This window comes from Dreissena polymorpha, chromosome 4 (genome assembly GCF_020536995.1).
Source record: "Dreissena polymorpha isolate Duluth1 chromosome 4, UMN_Dpol_1.0, whole genome shotgun sequence".
Lineage (NCBI taxonomy): Eukaryota > Metazoa > Mollusca > Bivalvia > Myida > Dreissenidae > Dreissena > Dreissena polymorpha.
Window position 1 is genome coordinate 7,419,595 of NC_068358.1, and position 26,145 is coordinate 7,445,739.

General features: G+C 33.1%; 2 protein-coding genes across 7 annotated transcripts in view; both read left to right on the top strand.

Annotated features, from left to right (window-relative positions):
• The window catches only part of LOC127877239 (uncharacterized), a 55,854-nt gene that overhangs the window by 22,691 nt on the left and 7,018 nt on the right, over positions 1-26,145 (top strand). For 4 of the 6 annotated variants that reach the window (XM_052422925.1, XM_052422924.1, XM_052422921.1 and 1 more), the window contains 9 exons: positions 17,264-17,365; positions 17,618-17,813; positions 19,485-19,574; positions 19,783-19,914; positions 21,954-22,136; positions 22,308-22,453; positions 23,927-24,116; positions 24,253-24,345; positions 25,613-25,726. In XM_052422925.1, coding sequence (XP_052278885.1) covers positions 17,264-17,365; positions 17,618-17,813; positions 19,485-19,574; positions 19,783-19,914; positions 21,954-22,136; positions 22,308-22,453; positions 23,927-24,116; positions 24,253-24,345; positions 25,613-25,726 — 1,246 coding nt within the window. The remainder of the gene's footprint in view (positions 1-17,263; positions 17,366-17,617; positions 17,814-19,484; positions 19,575-19,782; positions 19,915-21,953; positions 22,137-22,307; positions 22,454-23,926; positions 24,117-24,252; positions 24,346-25,612; positions 25,727-26,145) is intronic. The other 2 variants (XM_052422922.1, XM_052422926.1) reach the window with 2 other exon arrangements.
• LOC127877242 (uncharacterized) lies at positions 5,720-13,364 on the top strand. The gene is made up of 5 exons (XM_052422928.1): positions 5,720-5,871; positions 8,613-8,862; positions 10,146-10,186; positions 11,616-11,672; positions 12,192-13,364. Exons 1-5 carry the CDS (start codon positions 5,801-5,803, stop codon positions 12,310-12,312), a joined length of 540 nt encoding a protein of 179 aa, XP_052278888.1. The 5' UTR covers positions 5,720-5,800; the 3' UTR covers positions 12,313-13,364.

A 26,145-nucleotide genomic window follows, 5' to 3' on the forward strand; every position in this document is an offset into this window, starting at 1 on the left:
TGTCGTTATTCACATACACGTGAGAGAAAATAATTTGTATATTTGAGTATGAAGACCATGTACTGCTGTACAAGTTTGAATAAGCTGTCTTTCAATCAGCATTACCTAATTTGCGAAATGCCATACATAAGCTTATTAAAAAAAAATGACTGCGATACATGATTCATTTAATCAAGTGTTGGTACTACTAATTTTACTTGTGTTTAATAGTGACAAGCAATAGTTGTTCTTGCTTTATAAAAATGGGGACATACATATTCAAGTTTTGACTCCTGTATTCTGTAAATGCATTGTTTTACTGTTTAAAGAAAATTGTAAATGTTACCACCAACCATAACTATTTGATGTAAGTTTCGAATCGTTTTCAGTATTTACGTTAACTTTTCACAAACAATCATTTAAAATACTTAACGGTAAAGTATTCACAAACGTATTATTAAGTAAAACAAATATTACTATTTCTTTTTGTAAACTTACTATCACTTGCAACCCCTGCAAAACAAAATATCATGTCAAATTATAGTTTCGCTTCATACATGCATGTAACAAAACGTTTGTGAGGGATATATTTTTTATTTTGTAATGTACGTTTTTAGTCGTTTAATATTATGAAAACATATCACAAATATATTCGTGTATACTGTATACAAGCGTATAGAATAAATGATCATAACCGGATATTTTAGTTTCTGTTGAGTAAATGTACTTTTTATTTCATGCAATGCAGTGATGGAGACGAGAAAACAATTCGACGACAACTCGGTCATTTCAATCTCAGTGAAACGATACAGTTAAATCAGTTCACTATGGCCTAGTGACAAACTTTGGGGGAATCGTTATTAATTTTTTTTAACCAAATAGGTTAATTAAAGGTTCATATTTGTCCGTGTTTCAATCATCCGGTTTATCAATAGAAACCAATGACACAATTAAATAAAATTATATAGTAAAGCAAAGTTACAGCACAATTTTCACAGCAGCAATACACATCGATCTTGCGTTGACACCTCGTTATTACCGTCATCCAAGACGCGATAACATTGCCACTGACGCCGTAGGATCGTGGTTAGAACGTGTGAAGATGGTATCGGAACGCCAAGAACGGACAATGTATGTGGGTTATATCTGAGCAACGCAACCGTATTTTCTTCCTCCTGTCTTTTTCAAGTCGCTTCTGATTTACTTTAATGTTGTGCTTTAATTGGGAGTTTTAGTCTTCAGTAGACTGTGTTCACGACCCAATGCCGCTTAAGCAATCGCAGTGTTGCTTCCACTGCTCTTCCTTGCCCACGACCGTTAAACTTATCTTATAGCATAACGCTCAACTGTTGATATTAATGAAATCATATGATATCTTTACAACTTGAAGCTTAGTTATAAATGCAATTTTATAGAACAAAAATAGACACACATAACAGATAGCAGGACCCTCTCCCTGACGGATGACGTCTTTTTGAATTATTTGAGGAAAACACATGTACAATCTTACAACGTATATCGGGGTTTTGCAATAACTGACTGTTTTGAAAGTAAAGAAGTGTACGGAGGTATAAGCGACAATGGTGCAATCATATGAATTAATATTTATAAAGTCACAATACACGACATCTTAAGGCGCACACTAAAGCTTGCGTATTTTAGTTTGAATCATTAAACGCGAAAAATAAACAGAAATTAAGTTGATTTAATGAAACGATCGAATTATCATTTCATTCGTGGTTTTCATCCACCATCTCTGACCTAAGTAGCGCAGTTGTCAGTAACGTTAGAATGCGGACCGGCCGACAGGCTTACCAAAGAAATGTTAGTTTAGATTAAATGGTCGCTGTGATATGACTGAAACTAATCTAAATTAGGAACTATTTTTGTGTTCGTTCTGAGATTTCACTTTATTTCTTCGCTATGATAATGTGTTAGTTGCGGGTTAACTCAACGATCAAAACATAACATATAACGCGTTTTCTTTTTCGGTTACGTACTAAGGTACGGCATTTATCAATATGGCTTCAAAAGCAAGTTGAGATTTTAAAAACAATTGTATATAAACATATACTCGTGCAATCGTCCTCGCGACATTTATCAAACGCCTGGATTTCGGATGTTTTCCAAAAGAATCATATATATATATAATATATAAATAGGCATTTCTGAAGTGTCTTGGGGACGATCGGTCCTACTTTATGCGCATGATGTGGTAATTTGAACACTGCTGGGCATAGTCCCACAGTTATGGTACGGAACATCAACAATACACGGTACTGAATCTGAAATAATAAGAAATGAATAGAACATATTCGAATAAAATAGTATAAATAAATGTTGTGTGAACCGTGAAAAACAGCTTAAAATGCATAATTATTATACATTAATTTCAAATGCAATTATTGTCTGGAATGAAACCACTAATTGCAAGTTTGAGCGTGAGCTGTGTATTTTCTTGTAATGATCGATGTATTGATGTAATTGTCCTTGTGTTAACACGTGTATGTATTCCTTAATAACTGCGAGATAACAACAGCAGTGACTTAACGTGACTTAAAAGCCAGATCTCTTTTCATTACCAAACAGCTCATTTCAATACTCTGCTATAATTGATCAATGCACTAATATAAATATTGGAACAGAATAGTTTCCAATTGTAGAGGTCTGTGTAACTACACGTGTCAGTTAAAATGTGTTCCTTCTTATCATATAATTAATATAAATACCTTTATGGCAAACATTCCGGCCTTTGAATTGACATATTAACTTTGGCAGAAAGAGCTTTTCACACCATTACAATACAAAGTTTTCACCAAACCGCCGCGACCTTTTGGTTTAGTTCTAAATACAGATTCCCTAAAAACCACTCTTCAGGTGATCTTGCTGTACAGTATAGATATAGTTTAGTCCACCAGAGCTCTTCAAGCGATCTGTTATTCAGTAGGCTCATGGAGGTTTGGTTTTGCTGAGAAACATGCGACAAGTTAGCTATGCAAAACAAACAGGACGGCAGATGATCTAAATCAATCGAATGCGAGCTTGGATCAATCGAAAGCAGATAAAAGGGTCAAATGAAGGAGACCAACATTCTAGCTATCTCTTCCCTTTGATCTCATATCAGCGAAGAAAAACTGGACATCTAACATGTACACAAGAGGGGACATACTGTAAGTGTCTACTGGAAACTCAAACCCATACTTTCATGAGCCCCGTGGAAACTTAACGATTATTTAAGTTACACCGCTTTATTCCCTGTTCAACGAAAAGATACCAACTTGGTAGGATGTACTATAAGCTGTAAAGGAAACAAATCGATTAGAATCCCAAACAAAGTGTACACAAATTCATTAATTGATTATCCTACAACGCCCGTGGACCCGAGAAGAGTAGCGTGAGAAGGTTATTTTCTACATAGTATTTATCGAGCGAAACTTAATACACAAGAGTTGCGCTTATTCTAAGCAGAGCGTGATCAATACAACATAATCGTTATTTAATATCTTTTTTATATTATAGGTAGGTATTTGCTTTAAATGTTGTTATGTATTTCACGCATCAAACATGTGCATGGCAGCAGTTAAATTCGGGAGGCGTTTCGTAGTGATGATATTTAATTTTTTTGTAGGTGTCTTTTAGGAAAGCAAACTATCTGTGTAGTTTCAATAAAAACTGCATTAAGTTAAATCCTATAAATGCATGAATATGTAATACAATCAATTACACACATAAGTACACCCCCTTATTCGGACAATAAATTTATTCGAAAGCTACAGCTAAAGCAACGCGAATTTCGAAACAATTAATATGCGAAAATATTTTGTTGACCGTGTTCTCCCATTTATGCCTAGTGGACTCTCCCATCCTTCTAAATTGGATAAATTTATTTCCAAAGTTAGGTATGTCTAGTATATTTATTTCTATATTTAGAATATTTCTTGCAGAAATTCCTTTAAGCAAACAGCGCAGACCCTGATGAGACGCCGCATCAAGGCCTTTTTTTCTAGACGCTATGCATAAATGGGTTAACATAGGTTACAATGACTACCATTGATATTTATACATAATTATACGAATACTTTCTGTTATATCACATGTTTTGGTAATGTTCAAACGCCTTAGGTTCCTATGCCCAAGTTCAAGGCCTGTATATCAGCCCCTGACAATTGGTCTTGAACATAAAGTGCCCCAGCATAGATGAATCTGCACATGATTAATAGGCATGATGATCTGAAGTGCCATGCGCAAGATCCAAGCCCCAAGGTAGAAGTCATTATTCAAGACCGTAGCTTAAGTATTTAAATACTTTAAATTTACCGCTGTTATCGCATGTATGCGTATAATATAGCTTTTTCTATTACATATAATATTTGTTGGTTATGCTGCACTAGTCTTAAATATGACTTATTGCTTTAAAACATATAAAATCCTTCTAATATAATGTGATGGTTTTGTATTTCGAATTTTGATTTTAATGAAACAAGTTTGATCTTATCTTGAACAAGATGTGTGATATTTAATTTAAATGCGAGTATATACAATTTCAATAAAAAAGATTGCAACGTACAAAAACACTTCTTGAACGAAGAATGTTTAATATAACAAACTTGACATATTATACTACAAAATCAATTACAATAAATGTACTTGTATTTTTGCATAACCGGAAATTGTGTTTACGTATTGTAAAAACGAATTTTAACACGGAAATTTCCCAAGTGAATTTGTTTTGGGCGACTGTTAAAACGGAAATTATTGGCAATCGTATGAATCTCTAATTATGTTGATATTTTTAAATTACTTCGTGTTAACGTATATTATAGTTGTTATTTCTAATGGTTTCATCTTATTTTAATTGATTTATACAGATCGTTTATTCTCGCTTTAATATTGTGCTAAGCACGACATTAACAAAGATAAACTAACACCAAAACAATATTTAGCATTTCAATAATGATTTAATACATCAATATGACATTTAAACTTACAGATCATATCGATGTTAATATTGTTTAAGTTATTTATACATGTACATTTCAGAAAAAAATTGGTTTAATATACAGAGCATTTATAAATGTCGTTTAAATTGAGCCAATTTAAGAAATCGCCAAAAGCCAAAGTCAACAGGTCCCGAGTTTAGAAAAAAAAAGATAACTTTTAAAAAAATGTCATATATTCATAAAAGGTTGTATGCAATATGTTCAAACAAGAAAATTAACAATACTGCATGAGAAAAATGCTTAAAATAAATTTTCCTTAATGAAAATTATTGATGAAAATAGTAAAAATTATAAATACATTCTTTTCGTCGATAATTTAGCATATAAAACGAGTAGGGTTCTAACTTCGCCGCACATGTTAAAAGACTGTTTAATAATACTACCGTAACGATTTACTTTTGACTCTCTAGAGGTCCCGGTTTCGATACCCAGGGCAAGCGCATATTTTAATTCATCATTTTATGTGTTATAATAATTATTAAAACTATTCTAAATATTACAGTTTTGTTTATTTATTACGTGTATGACTTTTTGCAAAAAAAAGAAACATCTGTGAACCCTTTAAATATGTATCTTTAGAAAATAACATTGAATTACAAAAAAGAATGAACAAAAGTTATCTAAAATAATTTTAAAGAAAATTCAGTCTCTACCGTTTACCCGTACGAGGAGGTAAATATGTCCAGTAGTTAGCGAATTCCAACGTAACTAAGAGATGTAAGTGTAGTGTAGCCGTTCCGGGGAGCTAATCCGTCGTCTGATAACTGAGTGGCTATTCGTATTTTGCTTTAACGTGTGAACATTACTATTTTTGATACGTAATGTCTTTTAAAGGAAAAATGCGATTAGTACATGAGCATTCGGTTGATGAAGATCGTACAGGAGGATTCAGGTCACACTGTTAAGCTCTTTATTATGATGTATTTAAATTTTAACAGCATAACGATGCAATTAAAAAAAAGAACGTACTTTCGATTTAGGTATTGTTAGTCTTGTTAAAATTATTTAAAACACAGATCGATACAAATGATAACGTGAGTATAATTTAACTTAAGATCGTTTCTTTTGTTTGTCATTGGAATGAACTTCAGCGTGTATACAAACATGTAATGCAATTTAGGTATTTATATATTAATACGTTGACTGAAATCGAAAGTAGACTAGGAAGTACCGGTAATCTATTTTTGTAGACGTGAGTTCGAATCGCAATTAAGGCACGATCGATATAAAAACTTTTGGCAGTATGAATATATAATGTGAATATATGAATATATTTGTTTGCGCGATTTTATGGACGTAATATCCCTTTGTTTTAGCCGGATTTCATAAGTTTGCATATCAATTGTTTGCTTTTATGTACAACGCGAGTGTGACGTGAGCATGCATGTGTAAAAAAGAGTTCAACTATTGGATACATCAAGCACTGTCTTTGTCACGATTACAGAAGTATTTTCCATACATTTTTTAAACGGTGGAAAAAACGAACAAAGTGTTTTGAACACTTATTTAATTTTTGACAAGAAATCAAATAAATAATCTGCAATCATTTTATATTAAAATGATGGCAATTTATAACAATATTGAATACGTAATAGAAATAGTAAGACGTCGGAAAAATAAATACTTGACATTTTAAGACGTTATCATGGGCGTTACGTAATAATAAATGAAAGCCAATAAAAATCGTTTTTTAACATCGATGCGGTTTATAAATGTTTTCTCTCAGATTGCGTTAGGTTTTACAGATAGCTTAAAGAGTGGGTCCTGCATTGGGGTTTTATTGCGCTAGTGTACGCATTGTTTATTCACCAGACGATCCGTTACTTGCATTTAAGACGATTAACATAAACATCATATTGGATAAAGAAAAATTGCATTCCTATTATGTTGCATTTTAATGAAATCTACTTAAAGCGAATGACCCGATTCAGTTAGAGGTAACAAATACGAATATATCAAAACGGATCGAAAATACTGGTACTACTGTCCGGAAAATACTGGATAAACAGTAACAATGTAACTTAATAACTATTCACCCGAAAAAGAGGGAAATTGAATTGTTTTAATAGTTGCTTATATTTATGGCGAAACCCGACGACATGCCACATTATCGTTATCAAAAGGTCATTTACGAACAAAAAAGAATCGAATTCCGCTTTTAACTTATAGCATTCAATATGAAACAAACAGGTCATCGATAATAATTGCCGATATATTTTAACAACACTCACATTTACTCATGAATATATAGAGGATATGTGTTCATTTCATTGTAAGATCGTTTGTTATTTCACGAGTGATCATAGAAAATATTATTTTTCTATGATCACGAGTTAAATAAAAAAACGATCTTACACTTACATGGACTCATTTTCTGTTTCTATTATGCCCCTTTTTCAAGAAAATAATAGACAGCTGTTTCCATTTCGCTGAGAAAACACCCTTTCTCCTGTGGCGTGCCTCAATACATTTCAATACACAAAATGTCAGTAGTGTTTGCATCATCCTCTGCAGAAAGAAAAAGTCCAATATTTGATGGTTTACGAGTAAACAAAGCTGAAAGGTTGTAACATTTTATTGCTCAGCCTCTTGCTAAAATAAGCAAACAAATTTACGCATAAAATACTGCTAGTGTAACAACATTTACTGAACAGTACATGTCCGTGATGTCGTAGGAATGCGCAAATTTTGACATATTTTTATTCATACAGTGCGCCATTTTTACAATCTGTCAACTGCGTAATTTAGTGTTTAAACCCGTGGATTAACAACAAACAGGATTATTTTAACTGGTTTTAAGTGTTGATGAGCAAGATTAATCGCTATAACTGTCACTGGGGATCATTCTAATCCTTTTGAACGGTTGCCGCACGATATCAGGGCTGGAATCATGATGCACATGTCTGTGTTGTTGGACTTGCTCTAGGAAAACAGGGTTAAAAGCAGTTCCGAAAATTGATTATTTTCACCGGTGAAAATAACAATTTGTTTATTTTCACTGCTGTTATTTCACTGCAGAAATGTCATATTTTATCATAAGGTATACAAGAAACTGAAGTAATGTACCGTTATGATATTGCGATATTTTGGGTCTGGAAACTGGTTAAAAGGATACCATTATATCCTTCTAGCGTATTGCCTTGTTATTTCGGAAACAAAACCTACACTGAGTTTAAATCAGCACAATCGAAACTGGGTAGATTTTAAAAGAGCAGCACATCCAGTATAAATTGTATAGGATCTGCCCATGGTTTACAGGATCGAAGTGACAACATATGCACTACACTATAGCAAATTATTGTTTGTGTTCAAGCACACGATTGAATGGTTCTTTAGTGTCTCGATTTATATATTTTTATTCACAGTATTTTTATGTTTTTCGATTTAAAGTTAGTGCTTAATTTGATCTGATGGCATATAATCAGTTTCAATTTTATATTAATTTAACAGAATATATACAGCATGTTTTATTTGCCATACTCAAAGTTATATGCCTTGCATGAAGTTATTGGTGTTTAGACGTAACTTAAAGTAACGTGGTGGAAATATTTTAGGCGAGAACAACATTTTCTGGAATGCATTTTATATAATTTTGTAAAATGCGTATAGTATGTTATCTTTTTTTAATTTCAGTCGTCAGGAGCAAGACACTGGAACACGGTCAGAATTCGATTACGATTTAGATGTAGACAAGTTTAAGTTACTCGCAGCCCGACTGAATAATGCGAGCAAACAACTGTCTAAGATTCATCCAGAGATGATAAAAAAGCAGACTAGGCAAAATAGTAGTCAGAACTACACAAGCAAGCGACTCGGGAGGTACCAGGAAACTTATCAATCAGAAATAAGGGAAGCGGAAGATGCTAGTATGGCCATTACAAATGTACGTTTCACTGTTTGTTAAACGTAAAGGTTTTATTGATTTTCTTTTAAACTCTCTTCAACTCTCGTAAGTCATTGACATCAATTGACAAAGCACATTAAAAAACGTTATTTAGGTGGATGTTTTCATCTTTTTTATAGTATCTGAGTGCTATCAAATCGGTCCTTTTTTCATTGATAAGCTGGTTTACTAATACAAGTGTCAGTAACTGAAAAACACAGGTAGAGGGTAGAATGGCCGTAACAATAATTTTCCTGAAAACAGCCTTACGTTTTATGTGTGTAAAGTCGATATAATTATTTTTCAACTCATATAAAGCGTTGATGAATAACAAACGAGTATACTTCGAGGGGGTAATCACGTGACAAACACGCTGGCGACGTTCATACCGAGACAGTTATTTTTCGCCGTTAAATAACCCTTAATACTTGTATTAGCTGTTAAAATACCACTCACTTTCAAGCCATATCGACAAACAATTGGTGAGCTTGTTTGTCACGTGAAAACCCCCAATGATATTAGCTCAGAAGAATGGTACCAGAAGATTATCGATGTCAGAGCTTTATGCAATGGAATATCATTTTTTATGCAGTCAAATACTTATTCGTGTTATAATGGAATGTGCACGCATGATTGAAGAGTTGCTCATACGACACATAGACATGTTAATGGTTCTGTTATAGACACCAATAAAACTATGCGTATTTAAGTACCCAAAATTTAATGCTGAAACATAAAATTCAAAGGAAGAAAAGCAGGTTTATAGTTCCAAAGAACCAAATCCTATTTTCTTGAGACAGTGTAAACCGTGGAAAGCCCATTTTGAATTCCTCTTGTATTAATACAATATCAATAAATATCAATGCAACAGTACTTGTATCAGAATTACTAGGAACAAAGTTAAAAGAAAAATACACATAATATATCTGATGAAAATGAATGTGTCAATATACGAGTAAACGTGTCGTTATCGGCGTGGTGCGTAGATTAACTTGGTCATTGTGAATTTCTCAGAGTAAACATTGTTTGATTTTTGGTGCAAGTAAAATTTTAATAACATAGTTTATTTAACTTAACTCTTCCATATTAATTTGTTTTCAAAACTTTGATTCACTAATTGCTTACTTATAATATCATGACATTAGTTTACCCAATCATTATGTACGCCTGTTCGACATTTTACTCATTTTTAGTATGAGCTTTTTTGGTTATGGTGCGGCATTGTGTGTTCACATATTTTTCTATTATTTTTCTATTATATTTATAATATTTTTCTATTATAGCTTATACACCGTGATGCACCTGAAACTGGAAAACTGCAAAGGTATGTTTAATATGTTGTTGTTTTTTGCATTTTGTAAGATATTGGAATGAATGTTGGATTATTTCAATCGTGATATCAATTATTCGATGCGGTTAAACTCCTTAATTTGGTATGAAGACCGTCTATATGGCGTCCTTATATCATAATTAGTATAACGGGTTAGACGCTGCCATTCAATGTTCGTGGTTTATGTTCATATGAATTTTGAATTTCGAATAACCTTGATTTTTGCGAGCTTAAATTAATGTTGGTGTCATTTCTGCACCAAATATTCTTCAGGTGTTAGGAAGTTTTGTGATGTTGACATCCTAAACTATATAGAGGATATGTGTTTGCTCTCAGGGAAATAACGTTAACTATTTTTCTAAGTAAATTGAGAAAATAAATTTATTCTCGAGGGCATGCGCGAGTAAAAACATGTAACATGTTTAACTTTACTGCGAACATATTGCGCGGCATTTTCCCGACAGCAAATGCGTTTTCTTTTTTATTTAATTATTTTGATTTTATATTTCATATCATAAATTCTAAGACGTTTTTATGGCATTAGTATATGAATAAATCGATATTCCAGCGCCGTGTTTAATTTCAATGGATATTTGCCACATGTCATTTGTTGAGTCTTATTCTTTGCCAACAATAAGCATGGCCCTTTTGGTTTTACTCGGCTTAAATTAAACCGAATCAATTAATAATTAATTAAAGGGACTGTCAACCACGACGACGAAGAAAAGAAAAGTTGTAAAATACCGTATTTTTTACAATTATTAGTTTATATTGATTAAAATATCACGACTTGTATATTACATAACTTGAAAAAAGTCGCTAAGTTTTCATATTTTCAGTGTATTCGGTAATAAATTTTACTGCGTATGTCTACCAGGTAACTACCAGTTAACAATAAATAACGTCAGTAGATTGATCATAATCGCCACGTGGTAAACCCAGGCATGCAAATTGTGCATGCGTAGTGAATTGTATATATTTTATATATAAAATGATAAATCTACTTGCGTTATTTGTAGTGTGTACATCGTTATGTCACCTATTTTCGCGATGTACTTTCGAATTCACGTCGCGAAATTTTATAACTGAATATACTGAAAATATGAACTTTTTTCAAGTAATGTAATATACCAGTCGTGATTTTTTAATCATTATAAACTAATAATTGCAAAAAATACGGTATTTTACAACTTTTCTTTTCTTCGTCGTCGTGGTTGACAGTCCCTTTAAGACAAAGTTAACTGGTCCGTGTCAGAAATGGAAAACGCATATGTGTTTTTGTGAACAAGACAAAAAAAGATTTTTGCTTTAATAATAAAGTATAAAACTATCAAAACTGTATATTGGAAGAGTGAATAAATGAACGATGATCATAATCACATACATACATTTAAATGTGCGATTTTTTAAAATTATCTTTTAGAGGCCAAGCTTTCTTTAGATCTGAAATAAAAAAAGAAAAGAAACCTAAACCCTCACAGTAAGTAAATTCGTATCTTGCAAAACAGTTCTCATTATGAATTGTTTTGTTTCACAGTTTAACAAATATGATCCTGTTATGAATCGTTGTTAAAATATACTTACAATGAAACAAAACCTACTGAACACAAACCTACGTATTTTTGTAGTACATAATAAATACAATTTGTTGTAGATCTTGTATAGTAAACCAGTAAGGAATATTGCTTTTTAGTGATAAATATTTTACCACGGATCACGAGTATATATCGGACAACAGCAGTTCTAGACCATATGCTCATTCAAAATATCTCTATAATTTGACCATTGTAATACACTGAACAGTACGTCATTAGATTAATGTTGCAAGAGGTGGTATAGAAATTGAATTACTTTCAAATGTGCGCTTTTAAATTGACTATACTGTTGTTTTTTTATGAACCAACATAACCATTCACAACAATAGGTGTATTGCTTTAATGCACAATATGTATATCGATTTAATGCATATGTACGTTATTTTCACTCTAAAATCGTGTAGGTCCTTGTTGATTAAGCAGCGACCCATTACGCCTACACTTCATAATGGAAGTATCTATAAACAAACTTTTCGAGAACGGATCAGTCAGGAAATACATGTTTTTACCAAACATATTAATTAAGTCATTAAGATCAAAGGTAAGCATGCATTTTCAACTCGATTGGCTTTGTGAAAACGTCAATTTTCGGCACATTTTATGTTCAGCACCACACAGCGATAACTATTATTCCTAACTTCTTGTCTGATTCCTAAATTCTTGTCAGGGTGCTTTTTAAAATTTTGGTTTAAGGTTTAAACAAGAATAACATGCCCGGTCCTTATAAAACGCATGCATGCCGCATTCTTATAACATGCGTATATTTCTAGTTCCGCCCGCACCATTAACTGTGTTTGCCTTGTTTTCATTTCCTGATGAGAACGTACGAATTTGATCCAAATCAGATGTAGCTTTGTAAAATAATTAACAACATTTTAATATTTAAGCTGAACACAAAACAAACAATGCACGCATTTGTGTACTTTAAAACGTAAGCATCTTCCACTTGTTAAAATCGCACTTGTAAACAAAATTCATGTTATATTGTTCTGATATGTTTATTAAACTAAATTTGACGTCAAGAATATGTGTAAACATTCAAGTCGTACCCATAGAAGCCAAAAAGAAAGAGCACCATACACTTTTTAGATTCAACTGAATTAACCTTTGCAATAGGCTCGAACGACATCTCAACATACAAATCTTTAATAATATGATATTAGAAACAGAGGCACTGTTTTTATTCTGTATAGACTGAGTTAGCTATTTTAGAGATCGTTTAACTTCTGTCTGTTTTACCACAGGGTCGTTTCAATTGTATTCCTTTAATTAATGTACATTCTCTTTCCATAATAATGTTTTAAACATTGTTGTGGTCAGTGTATGTTTGCCGTCTGGCGCTCTGCATCGCATGTCGTTTTATATCGTTATCACTCAAGACGCCATAATTTTCGGTTTGATTTAACATGGCAATAGTGTTATTTTTGACAGTGTCTACGTCGGGTTCCAATTATGGTCACCAGGTCAAATTAATACATATTTCTTCTACTAACACACACACAAATAGAAAATATCGATAATGTAAAGAAGGTATTGTTTCACAATTTGTAAGTGCTACCGTAATCGATAGTTGTTTTTTTCAGAGATTCTGGAGATCGTTCTTGGGAAGTGACAATGTGGAGAGAAAAGCATAAAAAAGCTGAAGAAGACAGGGATACAATCATGACATTGTAAATTTTTGCGAATCGAACAGTTCATACAAAATGATAAGTTGTGAAGTCAATAAATTTTGATGTTATGCAAACTTCATCAGATTAAAATGTGTTAAGTATAATTTTACAAGTAATGTTATGATACAGATTTTGTTATTTTAGAGAATATAAAACTAATAATAAGCCATGAACATCGAAAATAACAGGTTAAACTAAAACGTAAAATGTATTGCATTAATTTTGATAAATAAGTAATACTTTATAGCATTTAGAAATGTCAATCCAATTATAGGTACGTCAGTTTGAAAGATCAAGTTGAACGTTGGCAACACCACCAAGATGAGCTAAAGGGAGAAAATGCTAAGTATATATAATTTATTTTGCTATGTTTCTAAACGCATGTTGTAACTAGAAATGGTGCGGTAGAGGCCGACGCATATCCCCACGCCGCATGTTTGACCCAGGGGGCACCCCAGGGTTGGTAATGGGGCCATGCATAATTGAGATTGACCGTATTGTCATAAGAGATGTTCAGTATCAGTTGGAAGTGAATCGGTGTAGAAATGAAGAAGTTTATGTAAAATAACATATAACAATAGATGTGTTTGCCAGAAACGCAATGCCCTCTCCTGCGCCGCTTTGAATTATAAAAAAATGTCATTTGGCAGGTTCATTACTTACCTCCCTTTAAAGCTTATTACTTTCCTTGGATTTGGTATTTTGACCTTTGGGTTTTTCAGAAACACAATGCCCCTTCCTGCGCCGCTTTGATTTATTTAAATTGTTTATATCATTTGACAGGTTCATTACTTACCTCCCTTTAAAGCGTGTTACTTCCCTTGGATTCGTTTTTTTAACTTTTGAACTTGAAGGATGACCTTGACCTTTCATCACTAAAAATGTGCAGCTCCATGAGATACACATGCACGCGAAATATCAAGTTGCTATCTTCAATATTGTAAAAGTTATGGCCAATGCACATTACTGGGGGCATAAAAATGAGTGAATATCTCTGACCCGGCCCCACCCCAACCCCCCATAACTTTTGACCCAGGGGTCAGTTCAAAATTCCAAATAGTGCAGGGTCGCACATGTGCTCATAGCTACCATGTGTGTACGTTTCAAGGTTCTAGTGATTATAGTGTATGAGGAGATATTGGCCAGGACGGACAGACAGACAGACAGACGGACGGCGGATATAAGCACAATATCCCCACGCTTTTCAAAAAGGGGATAATTACATTGAATCAAAATAACATGTATTTTCAAAGTATAATGCACTCTAGTATTTTTGAATTTTCATGTACAGGTTGCGAAAGGAACTGTCAGAACGTGAAAAGGATATCAAAGATTTGCAAATCGAAAATGCAAATCTTTTGCGAAATTATAAACAAGAAAAAGCTGAAAAAGACTATGCACTCACCAGGTATTTTTTACTTTGGAAATGTTACGGCATATTTGTATCACCGTTACAATATTTGGTGTTTTAAGACATGGTTCTTATGCATATTTAGTGTATTGTGTAATTGATAACAAAATAACTTAGTTGGTTAGGCGCTGGGCTACAAATTCGACGATCGGGTGATTGATTCCCGACCGGCAAAATTCGGATTGGTTATGCAATTATTTTTTCGTCCATTCACTGCCCCAGCCAGCTCTCTCGGATTAAAGTTGGTCAGTTTTAAGTTACCGGCGTATGTATATGCACTTGTTATAAGTCAACCAGCTAACACAGGAACAGTGTAACTGGGTAACACCGTATAATGTTGAAAATATGTTTATTAAGTATGTATAATAACTGTGCAAGATAAAGAGCATTTCAGGCGTTGCACAAAAACGTTTACCCGTAATTTATGAATACAAATAGGGCATAATTACTAATTAATGGCAGGTGAGAGTAATATCAGTTACTCTGTGACCTCATATTATAACCTCGGACACATCTGCAGTGTGTTTTAAATACATGTAGAGGTATTACTATTTTTTGCAACAAAACCATAAACCAAGTTTACCCCGTTTCGATCGAGACCAATTATACGGTGCATTGTAGAAAGCGGCATTCAACTTACATGTGTTTTCCGATATCAACTTTAATCCAAAAAATCTAAATGTAGGAGAAAATAAATTGATTATGAAAAGAAAAACTGTACTCAACGACACGCTTATCTCAATAACAACTTGTATTGAATACGTTTCGCAATAAATAACGCATGTGCACGAAATAGGTAAAAGCAGGCATTACAAGACAGAAGTCACATTATCAGCCTAAACGTGAGTGCCATAGCAGCCAATTAAGAAACAGCGAAGACATATCAATATCAAAATAACATTATTTATTTGCATACACAATCTCAAAGGGTACAAGGAAACGTTGTTATTTTTCACTAACCCGACATATCATACACTTTGGAAAGTCACTAAACTTTCCTCATGTCTGTATTCTATCATGCGTTTTTGGTCTAAATTCGATTTGAATTAAAGGGATCTTTTCACGCTTTGGTAAATTGACAAAATTGAAAAAAGTTGTTTCAGATTCGTAAGTTTTCGTTTTAGTTATGATATTTGTGAGGAAACAGTAATACTGAACATTAACCATGCTCTAATATAGCCATTATATGCATCTTTTGACGATTTTAAAACCTAAAAATTATAAAGCGTTGCAACGCGAAACGATTGAATAATTTGGAGAGTTCTGTTTTTGTCGTTAAATTTTGTGAAACTACGAAGATTGCTTATATAAGGTATAAAATACGTCCAGAAGGTGTACTCGGCGGAATAGCTCAGTAGGCTAAAGCGTTTTTACTTCAGGACTCTGGCAGGACTCCAGGGGTCACTGGTTCGAAACCTGCTCCGGGCAATGTTCTTTTCCTTTTTTAATCTTTTTTCTTGATTTTTTACTGGAGCTTTTACGATCCAATGTTTACATTTATCAATATAAAGCATTTAATGAATAAGTTAAAAAAATGCCAAAATCTGTGAAAAGGCCCCTTTAACTATACTCGCAAAATTAGTTTTTATAAACACACTGACAGTTGTTAACAATTTGTAATAACCTCCTTTGCGAGACGTCAATACTAGGATTGTTAGGAGCATTTAATCACCATGACTATGCTGCACAGATTTACAAATCAACGCCATTTGCGATGGTCCACCTGATTGAACAAAACATAGAACCGTTACACCGAGAAAAGGCCCGTGGTAATTTTATGTGTATCGATATATTTTCGGCGTAGCTGTCTACCCCAGCTTATCACCTTAGCCTGACCTTTTTAAGCGACCAATCAATTGGAATATAAAATTTCCCTCCGGTAGGCCTGAAACTTATTGCAGTAGAAAACGTTCGAATAAGATTCGAGTGTTGCCGGCTGACCTATATGCTTTCATTTATTTTCATGCTTCTTGTAATTTTCTATTCGGTAAATATATATATACCTGAGTAATAATATCTTATAAGGCGAAAAAAGCCACGAAATCTGGCTCAACATGTTGTTATTGGTTTGCGTGTGATGCAGCTAAGAACTGCGCAGAAAAAAAGGCATTCGCTAATTTTGATCTCATAGATATAACTTTTGATCGTTAATAAACACCTACCACAATCAACGCCATATTTAAAAAAAATATATATTTCTTGTTTTTATTTAACCTGTACATTAAGTAACCACGCTTCAAAATGTTGTTTTGCAGATATAGAAACAAATATCCGAGCCATCCTGCTATACAGGCATTCCATCAAAAGAGGCATTTTTTGTTTCAATAGAGTAAATATAAATAGTGATCACTGTTTTTTTTTTGTTAAATATACATTACTGTTTATACATATATAGGTTGAAAGAGAGACTGTCAGAGCTTGAGAGAGAGAGAGAAAATACGCGTCTGTTACGAAATAATAGACAAGAAAAAGCTGAGAAAGATGACGTATTGACCAGGTTAATTCTACCTTTTATATTTGACTTCATGGGCTTAGTATGTTTTTTTATGTGCAGTGGTTAGACATTCTTGATTCATTTTTATTTTACTGGATGGTGGATTTAAGATATATAATTATTAAAAAAACGCACAATAGTTGCATATTTCCTCATATTAATCCATTGGTTTTCGGCACATTTTTGATCAGTAAATACATTTGCAATATTAATTTAATATTACTTTTATTAAATATGATATTTGTATACCTTTAGGATAAGTGTGGTTGCATCAAGCAAAATCCGTGATAATAATCCGAACATTGCTGACCTGGCTGACGTGAACAGACCAACCAAGATTGCTGAGAAAATGAGCGAACTGTATGACAACGAGTGGACAGATGCGTTTGACAATTTGGAAAAAAGTCACCCTGACATAGATGTTGTACAGATTCTTGTAAACATATTAAAGGTAATGTTCAATTCATAACTATGCATTTATTGTCGCATTGATATGATTTTACTTTAAAATAACATTGCACATTACCGTCTATGCCTACTATTGCACTGAAAATACTCTTTCCGGTTTCCAATTAATTACAAAATTGAAACAATCTTAGAAGGATTAAACCACATTAACACTCAAAATTAACATAATTTTTTTTTTAAATATTAAAAAAAATGAAGTAAATCCATACAACACAGTGTTTCCTATAGCAAACGCCAAAATTTCAAAGCTAGATGTTAGACGGTATCAAAGATTTAACGAGATGAAAGATGTTCGAATTTATTGTTTGTTTGACAATATATTCAATGTGAATTTCCGGCGACAATTTACGAGCGAACGCGCGGACCTTATTAAATGCACAGATAAGTGCGATCCAAATTAAAGATAAAGATTGAAGATCCATTACACAGGACGGTATTGAACCGCATACACTTGCATCTGTGCACGCATAACACAGTTAAGTATTGAACCGCATACACTTGCATTAGTGCACGCTCTCTTTTCTTTTTTTCCTTGCTAAATCGATAAAAGCAGGACATCTTCGCTCGAGCACCGCTTATTAATAACATAATGATTATTCAAGAGAACTGCGTCGTACTTCCGAAGCCAATCCCACGTTCGCTTGTAAATGTTCTCGGGTATCGTCTCGGAAAATTCACAGGGAATATTTTGTCACACAAAATTAAAAGAGCGTTTTGTATCTCCTTAAGTCTATGTTACCAGATCACATCTAGCATTGACATTTTTTCTTAATGTTCATAGTACATGTTTAGAGAACTCCCAAACCCTGCCAAGCGTATACTTCAAGATAATTTGTCACATTATGTGATCCGCAGTGGTTTGAATGCGTAGGAAAGCTATCATTTTAAGTAGTGATGTTCAGAAATCTATCTTGAAGAGACTGCTTTGCTCAGTGCACGCTACATGTCGAAGTAGACTAAACATTTATGAATATAAGAATCACTTTAAATTATTTTAGTTTATTACACAGCTACATATACATTTATGTTATGGGTTATCAATTTACCATAGTAACGTTTCTGCTTGTCCCGGTAAATATTAAAGTGCATATTATACCATAATAAGTATGATAAACAAAAATGGATAACATCGTCCATCATAGCATATTTTACGATTGTGTGATGTTTTTGATGCATAATAATTAAAGAAATATTGTATCATTCTTTAGAGTAGTTTGAATTATGTTTTTGAATAATTTTCGCGTTAATTGAATAAAACGCATGCGCTATAAAACCTTGTACTCGAATAACCTTGTGTGAGAGCACCCGATGTGAACTCAATTGTGCGTACAACACTATTGACTTACAGACAGGATTTTAAGATCGCTTTATATAACCAAAAGGTTGACAAAAGACAAAAACATACATAATTATTGATTGAATTGAACCCCGTATGATAATACACGTGTAAAAATGTTAAACCTTACACATAATTTTATTTAAAGTAATGTATATTTTATACGATAATGCGTGCATATAAATACGTACAAAAGCAATAACGAAACCAACAAATACCCTGTGTATCGATTGTTTAAAAAACTTAAGCAATAGTAGTATTATTGGTATTTATAAACATTAATAATACTCATGAAGTTTTGTATACATTTTTATTTAGAATATCAATGAACAATGCATTGAGATGGCCTGGCAGGATTATTTTCGACACGTTCAATCTGCAATCGAATTACCAGCTAAGATTTTACAGGTAAGACTTACATGGGATGGTTGACCAAAATCGATTAATACTAAGCAAAAACAATATGAAAGCATGTATACTTATACCGACAGTCAATATACACGTCCGAACGAATGCATAGTTCACTTCAATTTAACAGTTCGAAAAACACACAATCTTTATGCACAATTTGTGATATCTTACAAATGCCATGGCTAAATCATATTCATTTATTTAGCGCATCTTTATGCAGGAACTCAAACCATCGACACATCCAGTCAATGAAATTCGCCTTACGAAAGAATTTCAACAACAGATAAAAGAATTTAGAAAACTCAGAGCCCCTACTACTCTGCCTATTATACAAACAGTAAGTACTTTACAAGACCATATTATGGTGAACAGGTTAAGGGGCGTGTTAGTTACAATAATTTATCGAAAGTGATAAAAATGTTACCAACTAAGTTAAAAGTAAGTTAAACAATGCGTGCCTTCAAAGGTTTATAATACACGTAAATAATGATCGTTTGCATTTGTTTCAATATAAACTTAATCCGATAAATAATCAGTTAAAAAAGAGCATTTATGTAGTATAGTGGTCATGTTTAAAAAACACATTGATAAACACATAATTAAAGCTGCTGTGACTCGGCTGATGGTTATGAAATTCGGACTAAGGTTAAATAACAGCCGTATGAAATGCAAGAATGGGAAATCGACATGGGTTGTGTAGATAAATTTTGACTTCGAAGATGACAGTTTTTATGTAATAAGGTATTATACATATGGTGTGGATCCCAACTTAATATATTTAGTAGAAATATAGGTTTTTGTCTTTTTGAATATAAAAAAGAGCAATGCTGTATGTACAAAAAAGTGCAGCTAGAGTTAAACTAGCGTATGCACATGTACATAGGATTCATTTGAATTGTGAATCGCGGGGAAGGCCCTTAGAGTCTGGCCGCCCGCCGTAATTTAAACTAATGGACTTTAATATTTTACGATCTCGAAATGAAATGAATGTATTTTATTAATCAAAATATTTTGCGGACTTTTTAATTAGCTGAGTAAAATAGAAAAGAACATTTAATCGGACTTGTGTATGAATTGTCATCCTATCGGACTATGTTACACATCTATGATATGATTTTTTTCCGCAGACCAGTTATATCGTCAATATTTTGTTTTTGACGATGCTGCGAAGCAGCTCGTCTAAGTTATCATACCATGAAAAAATTCTTCACAATGGCGACCTATTTAAAAGACCGAGCCAGTCCGATTGAGATAGCTCGATTTTTCTAATCGGCTTACCTCGCTGATTATCATTGATAAAGGTAAAGGAAGCTCAGCTATAAATAGGACAGCATATTCTGGGAAAATGATTTAATAATAGTTTGAAAACGTTAATTTTAAATCAGTTATATTCAATTCATTATATGTGTATAGATCAATGAAACAACTTTGCATTTTCTGTATTCTATTTGACATTTGTCGTGATTCTGTAAATAAATTGCGAATGAAAACGTGTATAATTAACGTTTAACGCGATCATGAGCGTAAAGAAAACAAATTATTTCGAACCTGCCATTTGTAAACGTTAAAGCGAGTATGGTATATAAACAGCATAATAGTCGTGCGATAACTATTAAACTCTATCTTGTGCGTGCTCTTTCATTTTGCATATTTTAATAATAAACTTTTAAAACAGAAATTACAGAGCCACATCAGTGCACACACTATGTTTATTAATTCATTCGTCTGTTGGATATTGTTTTCTGTTTTAAACACATATTAGGTCATATCGCGGAGATTTAGTTAACCTTACCATGTGTTCATGGGCGAACTCACGTATTCAATTCGTATTCGACCATGTGCTCATACCTACTTTCGGGAATCATCATGAAATTATTGCCGCACTTAACGAAAAAACATGCCAAAGCTTATTGAATTAGAGAAAAAACAATAATCAAAAGAGAAAAATAATATGCTCATGCACATGTTGAACAGTTTGAGAACGAAATAAGATTATGGTTTTGTAGCGATATATATTATGTTTCTCTTCTGTTAGCTTTGTACTGTCTAATATGCATTACATTCTAGAAAGATGTTGTTCGTGGATTTTGATCAGTGGTTTAGTTTTGGTTTAAGTGTGTAGTATTGATTTGGTATAATAATATCTTTGCTAGTATGACATGCTGATTGCTAAAATTGAAATCAATGATATAGGGTCAAAGGATATGATGATTAATATATTTCTCCACATTTCAAAAATAACAGAAACCTACGTTTTTGTTAACTTTTTAACGAAGTAAGTTTAAATCAATATGTATTCTAGTATAAACGTTCGAAATTGGGATGACTTGGTACTATCTGAATTATAAATGTATTCATGCTGTGATCATTTTTAAGGCACTGGTTCCCAAAGATTTTGACTCCGATGAGTTGCGTGCCTACTACAATAGGTGTGTCGAGGTGTGCTGGCTGGCTGCGGTCCAGGACCCGCCTATGTTCATGAACTTCAATCCGGGAGTGAATTTTGACACAACGCTGTTCAAAGACTACACCGCAAGAGGCCCTTTTGTGGAGTTCTTGGTAAGCACATTGTCGAGTTCAAGTTTGTTTATAAGAGAATTCAAATTCTCTCTCCCATTGTCTTTTTGAGGCGGATTGAAGCTGCTTATCACTGATAATTATACGTACCACTGAGGCCAATTAGAACCGGTTTAAGCATAAACTAAAGTTTTCAATACCAAACGTTCTCAGGTGTGGCCTGCACTCAATCTCCACAAAGATGGACCACTTCTGAGCAAAGGTGTAGCACAGGGAACACGGCAATCTCGAGGCGTTCAAGTATACACTAGACGAGATAGTGTCGGTGGAAGAAGAGCTGCTGATCGACCAGCAACAGTGTTGAGTAGCAGTACTTTGCTTCATTAAATTAACAATTAACCAACCCCTCTCTCTCTCTGTATATAATATATATATATATATATATATAGGTTAGTTAATTGTTAGTTTATATATAATTATATATGCAAATTCACATCAGTTAATGGGTTATGCTAAGTGCTAATCATCAATTTACACGGGTCTTTGCACCTACAGATTGACATGTCACATAGAACATAAGAATGCAAAAGATATTGTAATAAAATTACATAGTTATATGGTGTTTGATTTCGTATTGGGTGACACAAGGCATTTATCAGATGGGTGTATATGTCCGTATATGTTATTAAGCAAATAAGTGTGACCCCATCAATTTGACAATTCTGAATCTATCTTAATGGAACGGTACATATATTTAAGAGCACTACATGGGCACGACAGTATAAGGATCCAACCCTATTTTGACCCGTTTCCAATAAATAAAAGTATACATTTGTCCAAAACAGGACCTCAACATTACCAATTTAAGGTTTGAAAATAAAATAACAAAAATAAATATTTAGATCTCAACATTTTGTTCATCTTCTATGCAGCTTTATAAGTTTAACCTCAGTAAATATTATACTTTTATTTTCAATTTAGAGCTTTTTTAGCAAAACTACAACAAAACTTATTTCCAAATTTCAGTCTAAACGCCGCGATTTTTTTCCAATCCAAAAGAGACCCGACCCCATTCCCAAAATTGTGTAAAAAAACAACAACTCTGTTGAGGATTATCTTTAGAACCCCGTATGGTGGTGGGGATCTGTTTTGGCTGATCTTGTCATATCCTGGGAATGTTATTAGTTACTTTGAAATAATGTTTGGACTAGAAACACGTCATGATCATGATAAAATAAAATGCAAAGAACTTTTCTGCGAGATTTTTTGTATGTTTTTTTGTGCAAAGGACAATTATTTATGATTGCTAAGTTATTAATATAAACGTCCATTAACATTGAATATTGATGACGAAAATAACACATAAAGTCGATATATAATTTAAAATGGTCCCCACCCCCACTCCTAAAAAACAAAAAAAAAGAGTTAAATGATAGATATTTCACTATCTGGATGTGAACTTATGCCAATATTAAAAAGGCATATCTATTCTAAACAGTGTGCGTGGATAAAATAATTCCTAACGCAGCTTGAATGTATGTACTGCACACTTCATTAAATAAACCATTAGCTCTAATGATATAAAGTGTTAATTAATTTAACTAATTATACATCCTTTTATAGAACACTATATATTTTTAACAAGAAAATTGCCTGATTGCGAATTCGCGCTGATGAATCGTAAGCACATATATGTATACGCCCCTGAGATAACGTATTGTCGAAAGTGCTAGGGTATTAGATAAGTAGTATGAGGATAATGCCCTAGCACTTTCTAATCAAATCTTTATGCAGATGTAAAGGTGGAAAATAGCTTGTGAATATCTGTTTAGTGCCGTTAAGTCGAGCAAAATCCGCGACAATAATCCGAACATTGCTGACCTGAGTGACGTGAACAGACCAACCAAGATTGCTGAGAAAATGAGCGAACTGTATGACAACGAGTGGACAGATGCGTTTGACAGTTTGGAAAAGAGTAATCCTGGATTGGATGTAGTAAAGACCCTGCTGGATATCTTAAAAGTAATGAACAATTCCTGTGAATGTATCAATGCGTGAAATATCATGTCCAAAAACAGTCGATTGAAAACCATGATACATGATTCTAATTATTAATAATGGATATCAAATGCAAACTAATAAAATTGTTTGAATTCAGACTATCAATTCAAAGTGCCAAGAGATGAGCCGCTGGCAGGTTTTCATTCAACAAGTTCAATCGGCAATTGAGCTTCCAGCCAAAGTTTTAAAGGTAATACTTTAAAAATATTAAAATGCAAAATCAAAATAATACACTTGTTGAATTTATAACAGATACCTGACACTATAAATATACCGCGTTACATCATATTGTGCAGTTGTGTGTCCATTAATTAAGTGAGAAAAACGCACAGGTTTTTCGGGATTTGTGGATGGGTTTTATTTTAAAATACCTTGTAGAGAAGTAATAAGTGTTCGTATTCCGCTCTTGCGGGATCGCCTACGAAGCAATATTGCATTCAAATGCATGTGTTTTTCAGAGATGTAAAACTGTTTCACGTAATTTATATTTACTTGATGTTTTGAGCAAGGAGAATTTATTATAAATGTAATTGAAACAAATGGCTAAACTGAATTGCTTCAAAAACACTTTTTTACATCGGGTAGACGTCTGTTGTTTTTTATATAAAATAACACATGGTTATTTGTATACTGTTTTGTACAAGTTAGGACGAACTTTATCTGTGATCATATAGTGTGTTTTAAGTCAATAAAGTTTAGCATAAAAACAAGAATTTATGTGTAGATCTATTATGAAACATTCTCTACAGTGTATATAAGCACACGTTTAGGTACGAACACGTGTCGTGCAAAGCATAAAGCTCTAATATGTTTTAGTATAGTTAACAATTGGATATGAGACTTGTCTTCATTGTAAACATTTGTCATTATGAGTACATTTATTTTTACAGGACGTTGTATTATGATGGTGTCTGTGTATGCCATATAAAGTACAAAACGTTTCTTTGTTTGATAATTGCACATCGAGCCCATAAATATCCCGCTCTTTAAAACATAACATCACAGCTGTTGTTTCGATTTGTATGCAAAATTGTATAACGTACTCATAAATATATAGCTTTTGAATTGATTATTATGAACGTTAGTCTAATAAGCAGCACCCGATTTACGTTGGTCTTGCTTGTTGTGACAACCTGCATGATTCAACTTTACATCTACATTATATAAATGTACTTTTTATCTCATCTTAAATTGAAGTGCTGAAGGTGAGCTAATTTAAGTGGTCTATTTTCGGCGTCCGTCATCGTGATAAATTTGATCAGAATTTTTATGAATCTGGATTAATTGTGTGTTTGAATGCTAGGTTTAATTGTGTAAAACTTTTGCAGAATGTTTATGTTGAAAGTATCAAGGCAATCTTTGAATCTGTATCAAAGAGAACCAATTCTTCAACATTTAGTTTACCTTCAAATCAGGTAGAGGTCCACTATGGTCCTCATGTTTGTTTGTGCTTCCAGAAAACAAAACCCGATGTTTGGTCCAACAACGTTTACCTACCGGAAGATCTACAGCAGATGATAAAACACCTTAGGAAATTAAAAGCTCCCTTTGTTTTACATATCATACAATCAGTATGTATTTTAAAAACAAGTTTGTCATTCAAATTGATTTGTTTCGAAGAATGACACGGTACAATTTATAAATGCATAGCAAGTCATACATTGAGACATTAAAAAGTTATCATAGTTATCATTCACAAATTAAGAAATCATTACAAAAATAATTTAATTATATGCAAAACAATATGAATGTGTCTGATTTATAGATGTCGTCGTCAGTTCCTTTCATGTTTATTCATTTCACCAACAATCACTAATGAGGCACATTTGCTGTCGCAACACTTTGTGGTCTTGACAAAAGCCACTGGGGGGTCATTATTTACTCCTTTAGAAAGGGGAATTTGTGCTGGGTTATTTAATGACATGTCTTGTCTATATTGACGAGATACATTGTCGAACTCCATCTCATTAAATACCTTATAAATATTCAT

Excerpts from the sequence above, each read along its gene's own strand:
- LOC127877242 (XM_052422928.1), top strand. The coding sequence starts at position 5,801 with ATGTCTTTTAAAGGAAAAATGCGATTAGTACATGAGCATTCGGTTGAT. Across the intron at positions 5,872-8,612 it reads GATCGTACAGGAGGATTCAG|TCGTCAGGAGCAAGACACTG; the intron begins GTCACACTGTTA and ends TTTTAATTTCAG. Across the intron at positions 11,673-12,191 it reads AAGAAACCTAAACCCTCACA|GTCCTTGTTGATTAAGCAGC; the intron begins GTAAGTAAATTC and ends AAAATCGTGTAG.